Source organism: Rhinolophus sinicus, linkage group LG13, assembly GCF_036562045.2.
Source record: "Rhinolophus sinicus isolate RSC01 linkage group LG13, ASM3656204v1, whole genome shotgun sequence".
Lineage (NCBI taxonomy): Eukaryota > Metazoa > Chordata > Mammalia > Chiroptera > Rhinolophidae > Rhinolophus > Rhinolophus sinicus.
The window spans coordinates 19,699,066-19,715,153 of record NC_133762.1 but is presented as its reverse complement, the minus strand read 5'-3'; the positions used below and the strand labels follow the sequence as shown (position 1 = coordinate 19,715,153).

General features: G+C 48.4%; 2 protein-coding genes across 2 annotated transcripts; one reads left to right on the top strand and one right to left on the bottom strand.

The window, feature by feature from the left end:
- Nucleotides 1–4,088: 4,088 nt before the first annotated feature.
- On the top strand, nucleotides 4,089–10,315 carry TUBB1 (tubulin beta 1 class VI). The gene is made up of 4 exons (XM_019757168.2): nucleotides 4,089–4,273; nucleotides 6,535–6,643; nucleotides 7,091–7,201; nucleotides 7,323–10,315. Exons 1-4 carry the CDS (start codon nucleotides 4,217–4,219, stop codon nucleotides 8,399–8,401), a joined length of 1,356 nt encoding a protein of 451 aa, XP_019612727.2. The 5' UTR covers nucleotides 4,089–4,216; the 3' UTR covers nucleotides 8,402–10,315.
- A 1,734-nt stretch (nucleotides 10,316–12,049) lies between these two features.
- Nucleotides 12,050–15,801, bottom strand: ATP5F1E (ATP synthase F1 subunit epsilon). The gene is made up of 3 exons (XM_019757167.2): nucleotides 15,642–15,801; nucleotides 13,667–13,793; nucleotides 12,050–12,192 (listed from the first exon to the last, which is right to left on the bottom strand). The coding sequence occupies exons 1-2, from the start codon at nucleotides 15,671–15,673 to the stop codon at nucleotides 13,670–13,672; spliced, it is 156 nt and encodes a 51-aa protein (XP_019612726.1). The 5' UTR covers nucleotides 15,674–15,801; the 3' UTR covers nucleotides 12,050–12,192; nucleotides 13,667–13,669.
- Between the last annotated feature and the right edge of the window lie 287 nt (nucleotides 15,802–16,088).

Genomic DNA, 16,088 nt, shown 5'->3' with positions numbered 1-16,088 from the left:
GGGGTTTCTGGGTGACACTTGGTTTTTCTTATCATCTAACTTCTGTTCCCATAATAGATCCAAGTGTCATCCAGACAAAGGCTTGCTACCACCGCATGTCCTCGTGGACTGTGACTGTGTCAGAGGAGAGGGTGTTTCAGCTCCTGGCTGGCCGGTGGTATTTAATCATCAATGTCTTCCGGCAGTGGGCATCCTCACACACGTGTTCCCTGCCAGGCGTGTTCAGGCACGCTTCTGCCCTCTGCCCTCTGGGGCATCGCTCCCCGAACCTCTGCGCTCCAGCGCAGTCACTGCTAACACACTTTGGCCAGCCCTTGTGTGGGGGGAGGGGGGAAAAGACTTTGTCATTCATCGCAGATGGCCACTTTTAATCACTTGCAACAGTTCAGGGCTGGAGGGAGAGGGTCACCTTCAGCCTGGCAAGAGAATAGACTTTGGGAAACACCTGCTGCTCAAGGGGGACTGTTTGGCTGTATCCTGGGGAAGGGACCGCTACCCCTGGTCTGAGAAAGGCTCTGTATATTCACCACTTCCCTGGCTTTTACTAAATGGCAGTCAGAGGACAGCTCGTTCCTCGGGGAACAGCTACCTTCATCAATCAGGACAAAGGCATGGAACAGAGCAGACTGCTTTTCAGACCTATGAACTTTAAATTCAGATAGCTAGCCCACTGCGCCTACAACTAGCTCAAGCCTGACACACGGTAGGTGCTCAATAGCTAGGGTTGAATGGTGCCGTCTACACAGTGAGCCACAGCTTTTTCCATCCTGAGAAGCAGACCTGAGAAACACTGCTTGCAAAGGCACGCTAGTCCCCACAGCAAGCTTGGGACCAACCATTTATCCTGTCTCACAGCTGAGCAAATTCAGGTTTAGGCAGGAGGTGGGTCCCATGCTGCCGGCCTGGCCCGGGGACCGCAGGCTCACTGCCCAGCATCTGCCCTTGCCCCCAGCAGCGTCCAGAGCTCAGCACAGTGCCCAGACTGAGTAAATACTGCCCGCGGAGCTGGGAATCAAGGCAAACAGGGTTCCTCTTTCCCTCCGTTTTGCCAACTGCCCCATTAACAGAAAAACCTTTTAAGCGCTCATCTGGAAATCTAGCCTTTTCCTCCGTGAGCAAACGGAGATGACCAAGAGGAATGTGTCCCAGGGCGGAGGGGTGGGGGGACCCAACACACTGGACCCTGCTCATACGGCGAAGAATGAACACAGGAAGATAAAAAACGCCCCTCTGGCCGGCCCCGTGGCCAACACGGCCCCTTTCAGCCCCTCCAGCAGCCACTGCTTCCCGGTTACTCCCTCTACAAGCCACTCCTGACATCCAGGTTTCTTGGAACAGTTTATACTTTCAGCCTAGACCACCTCTTAGGGGACGGAGGAAAAAGTCCTGGGCACCAGCCCCACGAGGACATATTCGTGAATCAGTGCATTATTGGCTTTAAGAAAACCTGCCATCCTGAGCATGGCCACTCAAACTTGCCCAGCTGTCAGTGTGCGCTCCACAAACATTTACTGAGGCCTGGTTGCCCATCAGGCACTTAGGGACCTCAATGCTGAAATGGCAGTGGCAGCTGCCAGGCTGGTGGGGAGATAAGGCATGTCTGTAAGTAATTAGCAAACACGTGGGCATGTGGTAAAGTGCTGGGGCCACAGGAGGCAGGGGGTGCTCTGACCCTGCCCTGGGGCTGGTCACAGACACTCCAGGAGGGGTGCAGTAGAGCTGCCCTGGAACTTTTAGGAGTTTGATGAGCAGGGTGGGGAGGGCAGATGCGGGGAGGACAGAGGGACGAGGAAAGGGGGGAAGGCTTGCTCAAGGGAGGCACTGAGGGAAGCAGGATAGGGCGACGTCTCTGGAAGCTGAAAGGTTTATTCTGTGTGTGTTTTTTAATTTGCGAAAAAGACTGCTAGGCACCTGCAAATTTCTTCTTCTTGAATTTACACCTTCTTCTCTTTACCTGTGGGGGTGGCAGGGTTGGAATCAGAAGCACGGGTGAAGGGCGCGGGGATTCATATTTGAATAGAAACAAATTCCCAACTCAGAGAAGCACGGGACAGCACGGGAGGTCACTGGACAGCACGGGAGCCATCCTGGAGCTGGCTCCCGAGGGACAGAATCCGCCCCCACCTCTGGGTGTGCCCTGCAGTGCTCAGCCCAGGTGCTTTCACTGTGGGGATGATCTCCTTTGGGAGCAAGGGGAGTCTATTCCCCCAGGAAGTCCATTGCTAGTCGCTGTCCTGCCCGTATCTGACCTCACGTCTCGGGCCTCCCCTGGCCGGTAGGAAGTGCACAGGGTTGACCATCAGGATGGGGCTTGGGAGGGGGCAGGGCCGACCCCTCAGCCTACGTTACCCAGCGGGTCCGAGGCAGGGGAGGGAGGGCCCAGGGGCTCCGAGTCTGAGTCCAGTTCAGTCTTGCCTTTGGATCCACATCCTGGGCGATGGTTTCTTCCTAAATCAGGAGAGCTCTGTGAGCTCAAGGGCTGCCCAACACCTGTCTCCTGCATTCCTGAGTCCCCAACTCCCAGTGCATGCCCCGCATGGGGCAGGGCCCTGTTGGTAGATGCTCAGTGAGTGGGGGCCCGCCTTGGGGTGTCTGGCAAACTCTGGAGAGAGGCCTCGAGAAGCAGGCACTTGCCAGCTGTGGTTGTCCAGGTGCCGGGGGCTCCAGGATTGGGATGTGGCTCTGCCTGCTCTGGGCCTGCACCTCTGGAGCTCTCTGCTGGGCAGCTGGGCTGCGGGTGGGTGTCAGGGAAACGCTGTTGGGAGTCTGTCCGGCTCTCGGAGAAACCCCGGTAAAGGAAATCGATGGCAAGCAATAACCCTGGACATCGGGACAAAGCGGGGCAGCAGTGCACGAAACCAGGCGAGGGGCCAAGGAGACGGCCGGCCAGGCCCAGGCCTGGGCAGAAGGCTGCAGGGCAGTGACAGAGCAGGTGGCAGAGGAGTGGGAAATGTGAGGGAGGGGAAAGTGAGCTCGTGCCAACATGCAGGAAGGGAAAGCACAGCTATAGGTCACGGACATGACACCATATTTTCCTGAAAAGAAGACCTAGCTGGATCATTAGCTCTAATGCGTCTTTTGGAGCAAAAATTAATATAAGACCCGGTCTTATTTTAATAGAAGACCAGGTCTTATATAATACCGGTATAATATAATATAATATAATATAATATAATATAATATAATATAATATAATATAATATAATACTGGGTCTTATATTAATTTGTGCTCCAGAAGACGCATTAGAGTTGATAGTCTGGCTAGGTCTTTTTTTGGGGAAACACAGGAGTCCCACGTGGAAACGTCTTCCCGTCCTCGCTAGCACTGGCTTGGTGAGGCCCAAAGTCTGGGAAAGGGGTGGGGAAGGGTCTGGGGCCAGGTTGGGAAAGGCCTTGATGGTGAGCCATGGAGCTTAGATTTTCTTGCAATTATGGTTTCCCAAACTCCTGACAATCACATATCACCTTTGCAACTTTGGCCAAGTTCAAAAAGGAAACTTTTCTTATTATTTTACTATTACAAATACTAGCTATTTTTTTCTATCCACATTAAGGTATACAACATAAAAACTGTCTACCCATGTTCCCTTCAAAGTCGCCCAGTGCCGCCAGTGGCTTTCAGACTCCTTAGGAAACACGGCTGAAGACAATGGGGGCCATGCAAGGTTCTTGAGCGAGCATGGTTGTGTGACTGTGGTGAAGCCACTTCATGTTTTGGGACATCACGCATGGTCTCATCTGCCAAGTGATGGGTTCAGACAAAAGGGTTTTTAATAATACAACTGGCTTGGACAGGGGCGCTCTGGCGGTGGTCCCCATCACCTCAGTGAGCCAGGGGCCTCGGCTCAGTATTCACACCGCACGCCTCACCAGCTGGAAGCCCAGAGTCCACCACAGCAGGCCCACACCTGGTACAGGACCTCCAGGAACTGCACAAAGGCAGCCTTTGGTCTTAAACTCGGGGAAATGACTGGGCAATATTCTTTGTTGGGAGAGGGAAAGACACCCCCTTCACCAGGATGACAGGCGGAGAGTGGAGAAGGCTGAGGGCTGGCCTCTGGGCTGGACACACCCTTGGGTCACTCTGGGAGGGTAGCTGGGTCAGCTGGTCCCATCACTGAATGACCAGAGTCGTGTTGGGCTCACACCAGTGAAGAGCAGCTCTCCCAGAGTCTGAGGATTCCGTGAAGATCTTATAGTTGGGCGGAGAGCAAGGATGCGTGAAATTGTACACATTCAGGTTGGCCAGTGCGGTAACCAGATCGGATACAAGGTAAGGAAAGTTCGATTGCTAGTTCTTGCTGTACCACGGTCCATAGGAATAGCCGATTAAGAAAATACCCCCGAGTTAGCAGGGGAGACAATAAGCCTCGCCCAGTGCATATGTGTGCTCAATATTTGATTTATTAAACAATGCCTTTAATTAAAGAGACAGAGGACATAGTAAAGGCTTAGAGGGTTGATTTAATTCATGTTAATTATGTCGACTCTTACATGTGTATAATACACGTCAACCACTTTTATCACATTAAGTGATGAACTTTTCATATCTAAAAACAGTAATTTGTTTCAAAACAGTTTTCCAAAATTTGTTGGGAAATTTTTTACACCATGTCACTAAGATATCTTTCCCTCCTCTCCCATAGTTTGTTATGAAGTTAAAAAAGATCAACTACTGTTCATTTAATATAATAGAAAAGTAGAGGTAAACCTAAAAATTTTGTGTACGGTAGCAGAGAGAATTTAAATACACCCCCTTTTCCCGGGAGTGTAAGTGCGTTTTTTTCCTCCCCCCTTAAATTCTTCTACAAGGGACATGATTCAGTTGGCTAACACTGAGAAAACCAATGGCAGAGCCCAAGGTCTCCAACCCTAATTTTAAGATAACCAATTGTAGAGTGTAACAGCTACCTGATTGTTCTGCTATTTGAAATTACTTTTACAAGTATGAATTGTATTAAAACTGTTTTTAATTTAAAAAAAATTATGATAAAACAGCATAAATTTTACCATCTGAACCATTTTAAAGTGTATCATTCAGTGTATCTTGCAAACCTGAAATTCTCTCCCCATTAAACACCAACTCCCCATTTCCCCTCCCCCAACCCCTGGCAACTATTATTTCCTTTCTGTCTATAGGGATTCGTCTACTCTGGGGACCTCCTATAAGTGGAATCATGGAGTATTTGTCCTTTTCCACTGGCTTATTTCACTTAGCATGTTTTCAAGGTTCACCCATGTTGTAGTGTTAGTACTTTCTTCCTGTTTTAAGGCTGAATAATACTCCAGTGTATGAATGTCACATTTTATTTATCCACTAATCCGTCCATGGATACTCGGATTGTTTCCGAGTTTTGGTTATTGTGATTAATGCAGCTATGCAAAAACTAGTCTTTTAATGCAAGTGCTTCAAACCTGAGGCAAGGAATATTACTGCTTGAAAAGAAGTAGTCATCCTTCCGTGTCACAGTGATAAGACGCTCAAAACTAGCACAGAGAGAAGTGGGAGGCTCGAGCGCCCGCTGCTCTGCAGTTGGAAGATAATATGGAGAGATGACCGCAAGAGGGAGTGCAGGGTCCAGATAGGGTCTCGGCTCTTACTCCAGAATGGCGTTGCTCAGTGGTTAGCGCCCCGGCCACTACTTATTGTTTGGGGCCCTAGGAACTCTAAATCACATTTAATTTGGGTTGCCATAAAACCCTGAACAGTGCTGGCAATTTACTACAAAATAGTCCTGTTAATAAGACCATGGCCAAAGCAGGGCCAGCATTTACAAGATGTGGCTGGGAACATGGCCCTGGGGACCTGGACATAAATATTTTCATTGCACTGTGCTATGTGCTTCTCTAGGGCAACAAACACGTCATGTCAGTAACTGTTTCCATTCCAAGAGCTTGGCATGTATCTGTATTAATAAATACTGGATATGTGATTGAAAGTCAGAGAGAACAAGCTATGTATGATTTGAATCGTGAGCCCATCTGATCACCAAAAACGCACACTGCTTCAATTGTGCATAGACGTCCCAGTTATGGGCCTTTTGGGAAACTTCATGAAAACATATCTCCAAAGTGAAACGAGATATTATTGTGAAATCAGATAAGCGTTCAGTCTCCTTTCATTTCATGGGATCTAGACTGTACCAGCTTGAAGCACTATAAGGTGAAATTAAGAGATACATTGTCTGATGGGAAATCCTAAAACAGCTTTAATGTATACAATGGCCTGAATTTAACAGGAGCAAAATCCAGTTGAATAGTTTGTGTTGACATTTCATTTAAGGAGTTCAGGTGGCTGTAAAATGCAGTCATCAATTTGCGTTTCGTAGAAGCACAGAATGAATTACGTCATGGAGAGGGCATCTATGAAAAGGACCAGAAAGGGTCTGGGGACGGGACGGTCTGGCAGACCCAGGGAAGCAGGCCCCGGCTCACCTCCCCATCTTCCTGCTCACTCTGCTGGCTTGCTGGAGCCAACATGGCCTTTCCAGGGGTTCACCCCCCAACCCCCGACCTCCCTCCTTCTGTTTTCAGTTCTGGGAGGTGATTGGAGAGGAGCATGGGATCGACTCAGCTGGGAGCTACGGCGGAGACTCTGCCCTGCAGCTGGAGAGAATCAACGTGTATTACAACGAGGCCCACGGTAGGATGCTGTGCTCTGGTAGCAGTGGTCACCAACCCTGGGGGGCACAGAGAGCAGGGCCCACGAGATGTCACATGGGAAGGCTGAGTGACAAGTCCTCAAACTCTGTTCAAAGAAGTCACTAAATGGGGGCACATGTCTAACACATGCAGATAAGACACCAACCTTCCTTTTTGGTTTTAAAATGAAAACCAGAATGACTTCCAATAGGAACAGAATCTGTCATGGGCAATACAACAAAACCATGCTAGAAAGAGAATTTGTAAGGTATTTTATCCATTTCTGTGATTGTTACCGGGGTCAAGGACATGATTCCAATCTCTACCTATCAAAGACACCGTCTAGAATACCTTATTTTTTGGCCAGTGTCCTAAGGCTCTATTTTGATGAAACATTAACTTTCAGAAAAACAACAGTTTGCTGACTTCTTCCTATTTTTCAACACAGATAAGAAATACGTGCCCCGAGCTGTCTTGGTGGACCTGGAACCTGGGACGATGGATAGCATCCGATCTAGCAAACTGGGAACCCTCTTTCAACCGGACAATTTTGTCCACGGTAAGTTTTTCTGGAAGGTTCCACCAGGATGCGATAAGCATGCCTCCTGGTGGTGCCCTTCTCCTGCCACCGCGCTTCCCTCCTGTCTGGGTAAGGTGACCATGACTCCTGTCTGCCACAGGTAACTCTGGGGCCGGCAACAACTGGGCGAAGGGCCATTACACGGAGGGCGCGGAGCTCTTGGAGAGCGTCCTGGACGTGGTGCGGGGCGAGAGCGAGGCCTGCGACTGCCTGCAGGGCTTCCAGGTGGTCCACTCGCTGGGCGGGGGCACGGGCTCGGGCATGGGCACGCTGCTCATGGGCAAGATCCGCGAGGAGTACCCCGACCGGATCCTGAACTCCTTCAGCGTGATGCCGTCGCCCAAGGTGTCGGACACCGTGGTGGAGCCGTACAACGCCGTGCTGTCCCTCCACCAGCTCATCGCGAACTCCGACGCCTGCTTCTGCATCGACAACGAGGCGCTGTACGACATCTGCTTCCGCACCCTCAAGCTGACCACGCCCACCTACGGCGACCTCAACCACCTGGTGTCGCTGACCATGAGCGGCGTCACCACGTCGCTGCGCTTCCCGGGCCAGCTGAACGCCGACCTGCGCAAGCTGGCCGTGAACATGGTGCCCTTCCCGCGCCTGCACTTCTTCATGCCCGGCTTCGCCCCGCTCACGGCGCAGGGCAGCCAGCAGTTCCGCGCCCTGTCGGTGGCCGAGCTCACCCAGCAGATGTTCGACGCCCGCAACACCATGGCCGCCTGCGACCCCCGGCGCGGCCGCTACCTGACGGTGGCCTGCATCTTCCGGGGGAAGATGTCCACCCGGGAAGTGGACGACCAGCTGCTCACTGTGCAGACCAGGAACAGCAGCTGCTTTGTGGACTGGATCCCCAACAACGTCAAGGTGGCCGTGTGCGACATCCCGCCCCGCGGCCTGAACATGGCCGCCACCTTCATCGGCAACAACACGGCCATCCAGGAGCTGTTCACCAGGGTGTCCGAGCAGTTCTCCGCCATGTTCAAGAGGAAGGCCTTCGTGCACTGGTACACCGGGGAGGGCATGGATATCAACGAGTTTGCCGAAGCCGAGAGCAACATCCATGATTTGGTGTCCGAGTACCAGCAATTCCAAGATGCCAGAGCAGTTCTAGAGGAAAATGAAGAGGTCGCGGAGGAGGCAGAAACGGAAGCAGAAAATAAGGAACTCTAGCCAGGAGAGAGGCCGTGTGAGTGTCAGCTGCAGGGCGTAGGCCCTTACACAAGAGCTCCTCTGCACACCAGTGTTTCCAGCCTCAATGCCAAGCCGGCCCACTGGGCACCACCGTGAACTATCCACAGCCACTTCGGCATTAGCTTTGACGCTGGACTGCGGGCGGGGCGGGGGCTGGGCACGTGGCTGGCAGGCATGGGGGTCTTCTGCTGGCACCCAACACGCATGGTTTGATATTCAGCACATACTGTAGGAACTCTTTTCATAGCAAACTGCATTTATCATAAAGCATCCCCTTTGTTTACAAGTGTTTACTGGCTATTTCCTGTAGGCCACAGCACGTGCCAGGCCTCGGGATGACACATGTGGCTGTGCAGGGAACCACTGCAATTGACACTAACTTGTTAGCTTTTTTTTTTTTTCAAGGAGGGCGCAACTCACAATGCCCCATGTGGGGAATCGAAGTGGCAACCTTTGTGTTATTAGTACCACGCTCTAACCAACTGAGCTAATCGGCCGCCCCAACTTGTTAACTCTTTAGCAGCACTGAGAAGCACCGCAGACTCACGCTGAGCATCCTAGGGCTGTGAGGACTCTGCCCAGCACCCCACCTTGTAGTACTTGCCGGCCTCCAGGTATCTAACTGCCAGGTGGGGAGCATCACCGCCCAGGTCAATGAGTCAGCGTCCACAAGTAAACTGTAGACCCGTGCACAGTTCAACGTGCCAACTGAAAAGGGAAAAAGGGAAGGAAGTACGGTCCTCTTCACAAAAACACCCGGCCGAAAAATAAAAGCCTCCAAATGACAAACAAAACTCAGGAACTCCAATCGTGCCCCATCTTCATTTCTGAATACCTGGCTTTTAACCAACATAGTTATATACTTTAAGTTTCTTATTAGCGTTAGACTCTGGGAGTTCATGAATCATCTTTGGTTTTCCTTGTAAAGGCTGTTTCGAAATGCCCTCTTCCCTTCCATTGAGATCGCCTTCTGAGACTGCACTGGAGCCTCGGCTCTTTAAAAGGGCAGCGTATGCTCGGCAACCATTCAAATCTAAAAATTAAGCAGCGACGGCTGCAGTGTCCTTCTCGGTTACGGAGGACATCATCTCATTAAGGAACTTTCACAGTTCAAATTAATTTGCAGAAGTTGCCATAAATGTTTGCATGATGACACAGCTTTAACCATTACACGATTTTAATCTGCTCACATTACAACAGGACCAAATACACAAGAGTGTAATCAAATCATCCATAACTTCTTAATTACAGTTTACCTATTTCTGACATATAGCACTGCCGTCCCTTCCTGTACCATAAGGGTTTTAATGGCCTTCTACAATTACCAGTGAGCTGTGTACTACTTGATCCATGGATAGCCTGCAAAGGCAAGTTGCTTCGACCCTCACTGCAGAACTCTCCCGACCTGCTTTGTCATCTGCAATCATCAGGCAGCAGGAGGAGGGAGGACGACAGTAGCTCATTCTGAGAAACTTCACTCTTTTCACAAATGCCTCATGAGGAAGTAACTAAAATATGTAGCAAGAGAAAATTAAGTCTTGCTCCTAGTATCACAGCAAGCCTTCTATTTACCAAGTTAAAAAAAAAGTTTTTAAACACTTTCTACTTGCTCAAGATCACTGAAAACAAAAGCAGATTTAATAAGAAACTGCAACTATCTACTCCTAGTTTGAAGTTCGTAACTGCCTTAGATGCTCAAAAGACCTACAACCTGTGGTTATGTAAGAGTTGAAACACATGCTTTCTCTAGCACTTTCCTTCTCAAATCTCACAAGGCAATTAAATAGATGCAAGGAAGAATATAAATCTAAATTTAAAAACTTCTGCTGTTTCATATTACTATAAAGATTTTTGTTTGCTCAATAGTAATCATTAAAGTACAAAGAAATTCAATTTCAAATGGCTAAATTGCTTTATTTCAGACTAAATAAATTCCTTTTCTTGGAGTCTAACCACCCAGACTGATTAATTTGAGTAGTTAAAAATATTTCAAAATGCATCTCAGCAGCCTACTCTTTTGTATGGTAGAAATAGATTAAAAAACAACAATACTAGAAACCAAAAGAAATCCGTCCTCTGATGCTGAAGACTGCTCCTTTAGCGGTATGGTTGCTACGGTGACATTGGTCTCTCAGAGACGGACACAGTAGAATCAGAATTTCAGAGCTTGTCAAAGTCACTTCACACACGAGAACCCGGAATGAGCAAGACAGTAACGAAATCACACAACTAGGTAGTGAAATACCCACAAGTAGATCTGATCAGGGTCCCCGGGTAATCCGGGCAGTGCTGCCAGCTACCCAGCAGGGCTGGATGCGGAAAGTTTGTTCCATCAGTTATCAGTTCAGGTTTGTTTTGTGTTTCTTAATAACAGAAAAGAGGCTTAAAGAATATTTGCTGGCAGCGTCTTTTTTTCAGTTACTTTAATCCTTGCCACACTAAAGCCCTGTCTCTGTCTCACCTCTAATGATCACAACCGCTAGCTTCCCTAAGCAATGACTTCTCTCCTTACTTGGCTGGAAGTCAGTTCGCCCTTTGCCTATCAGTTACTTTATTTGTCTGGCAGCACAAAGGCCCGTTTAGTCCTGTCTGTGTGAAAGGTGCTTCCTAGTACCTTCACCTCGGGAGGAAGCACTGACAACTCAGGTGTCTCGACTTCAAACTAGCAGGACAACAGCCCCGAGGCAAAGGACTCAAGCTCGCAGGCTGTGGGCTGGTGCAGAGCTGAGCCGTGTCACTTCTCCTTGTAAGCCCTGTGCTGAGAATGAAATCAAACCTACATGTCAAGTGTCCTGGAAGTCACCACCAGGAGCTGACAACAAGGACATTTTCTCAGGCTCCTTCCCTGATGAATTACTGCTAGCTCCAGCACCAGGCTGAAAACTGGCCCTGGTGCACAAACTCAACAGTGTTTCAAAATGCCCTGTTCAAATTTATTTCTCCATTCTTCAAAAACAGTTAAAATCAAACAGTTAACTTTGCAGTGGAGTTTTACTCAGCCAAGTTTCAAAGAAAGATGAAAACAAAACACTTCCAACAATTCTTCACCGGTAAATATTTAATGAACGACGAATCACATTGCAAACACCTAACTTGTAATCACCATGCCCGAGGCTGCAGGCAAGAATCTTAGGTTTTGATTGCAGCTCGGCCATCGACCTGGTGACTGAATAGCTTTGCCTCATTTCCTAAGAGAAAGACTCCCAGCCCACAGAGTCATTTATAAAACAATGTGAAAAGCCCTTTGTGCTGAAATTCCACCAGTGATAGCTCTTCTCCATAGGTTGTAAGTGCATAATAAAAACTGACTGCTACCATTTCCTAGTTTTTCTTCTCATGCAGGGTTTCAGTTATTATTTTCATTTAGGCCACTGGCCAAGCAGTATTACCTAGGCAGTGCCACCTGCACCAAAGGACGAGGCCGGTGGGTTAAGGACCCATCCATTACTCTGACGTGGCTTCCGCAATTCAAAGATAAGGGACGAGAGAGCCTCAATGACACAGTCTAATTTTATCAATTAATCTCACAAAATCTCGGTTCACGTAGTCATAACCCTGCAGCTGTGCACACAGTTCCCATAAAGAAAAGGAAAAAGTCCGACGGAAACCAAAACCCAACAGCATGAGTAAACCATACTGCACTTTATTGACACTGTCAATCTATGAACAAGACAGGTATTTTCTTCCCCATGAAGTGAGATCGTTTTCAATCTGCCGTAACATTTGCCCGTACATCTTCAACTTGTAGCATTTCAAGCTTTAGTCAGGGCCTAGGAGGAAAAAAGAAAAAGCAAAAGTTGCTGGTCCTTTGTGTTTTCTTAAAAATCCCACCTGAATGGGGGAAGTGACTTCCTTGTACTGAACTGTATAAGCTAACTGTGGCTTCCACTCACACGGCTGGTTGATGAACTTTGGTCTTGGCTGTAAAAAAAGTGCTGGTTCACGCGCAGAGCCTCAGCCGAACAGGCACGTACTTCCTGCTAAGTAAAACCCAAATTCTCCTACCAATAAACAACCTGCTCTGCCTTGAAAAGACACTAAAATCCCCCTGTGCTGTGGGGTGGGACCGACTCCCCTGAAGGACATATGGAGAGTGGTCAATGCTTTGTTTAAGGGAGCTGGGCACGACTTTCTGACCCCAAGGATATCACAAGGTCAAGGGAGTTACATGCAGTTTGGCTCAACTATGCTGCAGAGAAAGGCTAAGTGATTTTCTGTTAATTCACTTTAAAAACAAAACTGCCCAACATAAAACCAGGTCTCATTACTCAGAATTATGAGATTAGACAGAGGGCCCCTAGAAAAAGGGCTAAATTCAAAACACTGCATCTCCAGACTTGTAATAAAATATTTACTAATTCAAAACGAAAATGAAAAGTGCTTAGGGTAGACAGTTCCAACAAGTAGAATTGCTCATACCCACGAGCTGCCAAAGGATTCATATTTACCACGTTTCCCTGCTACCGCGGGTCTGAAGCTTTTTAAAAAGCAAAACAAGAAAATCAAACCTGAAAAACATCTCTGGAAATTTGCCTTGCTTGTCTTCGAAATGACAAAGTCAAGAAAGTGGTTTAGAGATCAAATCACTTCAGCAGTTTGGTGCACAAAAGCCTGAACAAAACTGTCTTTTCCTGTGTAGGCTGCAACATTACATTGCCAGCACCTCTGGAGAAGGGAAATGAACCAAACCCTCTGCAGGCACAACACATTGAGCACAACAGGGCTCACGGCAGGGCCTTGCAGGTTATCCGGCTTCATGGGACAGCAGGGCCCGTGCAGCATCTGCAGCTCTTCCGTTCAGGCAGCGATTTGTGAGAACGCTCGCAGATGGGGGGAAATCAAAATACAAAGAGCTGTGATTTTTCATGCTCTGGAACTGTTATGTATTAATAACTCCAATAACAATTACAAAAGTGGGGAGTTTATCCTCCCATTATTTGATTTTGTGCAAATGAAACAGGTTTAATTAAAATAAGAAGGCCTCTTTTCCTAAGCATTGCTAAGTGAGCTGAAAATCAATGTGCCAATTACTTCTGCTAGTCAGGGCCCAAAACATCACTCTTCTGTTATGCCACCCGACTTTATAACCTGTGTGCTTTCAATTATTATCCCACTACCTAACTTCTCCACATCTGGACTGACCAAAAAAAAAGGATACAACTCAAAACAAAGTAAAATTACTTTGATTTTTTAAAGTACTCTAACAATTTAAGATGCAAGTCTTCCAAATAAATCAGAACTTACAGATTATTCCTTTTTCACTTTCACAATTTTTACACTGCTGCCAGAAGTCTTTTCGGCATTTGCTTTGAATTCTGTTTTCAGAGCATCTCTCACTGCTTTTGCGCAGATCTGGGAGTATCGGATGTAGCTGGGAGAAAATGAGAGAATAGAAAGTTAATTACCTATGATCCAGCCAGACTGCTTGTGATACTCTTGTTTCTTCCTATACTTTTAATTTTGGTTTGATTGCACATTATTATAAAAGTGGATTTAAAAATGACTAATACCAAAGGAATCTACAGAAACAAACAAACAAACAAAAAAGACTAGAAAGAAATGTACCAAAGTCTTAACTAGTGTTAGGATGCGTGATCTTTAGTTTTTCTACTTTGTACTGTTTTCCCTCTTTAATACACATTAATTTAAAAGAAAAGATGCATATTTTTAAAAATCCCACAGCACAGGAAATCGACCAAAATGTTAATGGAATCTGTAACATGAGTGATTTCTTTCCTCCAATTCTCTACTTGAAATTTTTTCTTATATTATTCTTACAAGGTGAAGTATATATAATTAAAAGAGAAAACAACTATTTTGAATCAAAAGTTCTTCCTCTGGTTAATTATTGAAAGGTTTTCCTGAGAATACTGGATTCTGTTTCACAAGTCTGCCATCAAAAATACTTCCCAATCAAGGTTTCCAAATTTAACTGAAAAGTCCTTAGAGAACATCATCAATTACAGCAAAATATCTAACAGTCTGCTTCCTGTTTAGTAGATGGACTCCCATCAACATATTATCCAAAAGATGTCAGCTCACTTTTAACACTTTTTGAAAACAGGAAGGGAGGGGAGGGTGCTGCTGTCTATTTTGTCATGTTTCAGATTCGGTTTTTATTTATTTTTTTGGCCAAAAGGTAGGCGTTCCCATGCCTGCTTCCACCCTTACTAATTGGCTGACCTTCAGGCTGTTCAATCTTTTCAGCTAGTTTATTCACCCAGAGAAACAATAGAATAAAATAGAAGGATAATTATACTTGCCCCACCGGTGGGTGGCAGGAGGAGAGACTAAGGGTGAAAAGCATGAATCACCGCATTCCTCACATAGTAGGTGCTTAATAAATGGTACCCATCACTGGAACAATAAGCCTTCCAATGCTACGAAACTTTGCTTGACCTCACAAGTCAGAAAACTCTTGGGATGCTCAGTAGTCTCACAGGCCTAGACCCAAGAATGCCAGCGCTAGAAGGTGCTACTTTGTCCAATTAAATAATAAAGTGTGTCACCTGGAGCAAGGTACGACACTCCACTGGTCGCACAGGTGAAGAAATCAGGTGTAGATAACCTAGACCGACGGTCTCCCCTTACACTACATGGTGTATCTTCAAATGGGTTCCACGTTTGAACTTCCCAGGAGCCACCACTCACCTGTGCGCAGAGTTCCCTACAGGTTACCAAGGGCTTTCACCCGTTTTACCGATAAGGAAACCTGAGAGCAACAGGAGTTAATTTAAAATGACAATTTTTTAAAAAGTGTGCACCATTACACAAGGCCCCACTTTGATGCTGGAAAGCGAGATCAGAGATGCTGGGAGTGGTTTCCACCGAGAGAACGCTCCCCAGTCCTTCTGGGTCCCAAGTTTTCTGGAACCACATCCCTTTTACAACAGAAACTGAGTCTAATTCAAAAGGCCACACACCCTGCACAGAAGGACTTGTGTCTGAGAAAGCATCACAGCTGCCACAGGCGGTCACGGTGGCGCGCCAGGCGCTCAGTGCACCCGGAGGCAGGCCAGGGCAGGTGCTCGGGCACACACGACGCGCGCCTGCACCTCGAAGCTGCGACCCTGGCCCAGCCTCGGACGCGCGCAGGGTCGCCAACTCACGGCGCACTCGCCGGCCGGACCCCCGCCGCGCTCCGCGTGACCTCCGACCTCGGGCCGCGACGGCCTTCCCCGCGCGCTCTCTGCCCACCCCTCCCGAAGCCCGGGCCTACCTGAGTCCAGCCTGTCGCCAGTACGCCACCATGATGTCACGAGAGTGGGCTGGCTGGTCGAGTCGAATCGCGAGGACGCGTCAATGTCGGTTCAGCGCACGACCCAGCGGCCGGAAGGTCAGGCCTGAGAAACGGAAGGGGCGGGGCTTCGGACCTGCCAATCCCACCGCCGCTTGCCCCGCCCGGCCCTCTCGAACAGCCCCTGCTGCTCTGCCGTGGAATCCCCGGCTCCGGCAGCCAATAGGGGCGCGCGGCCCGGGCCGCGGTGCCAATCCCCAGGCCGGCCGGCCGGCCGCGCCTACCGATTGGCTGGGCGAGAGCCCGAGTGTGTGTCCCGCGGGCTTCCGTAGTACCCCGGCGGGGCGGACGGGGCAAGTGGGGAGCTGCAGGGAACCCGAGGCCGCGTGCTTTCGGGGGCGCGAGACGCGGAGCCAGGTCCGAGGCCGG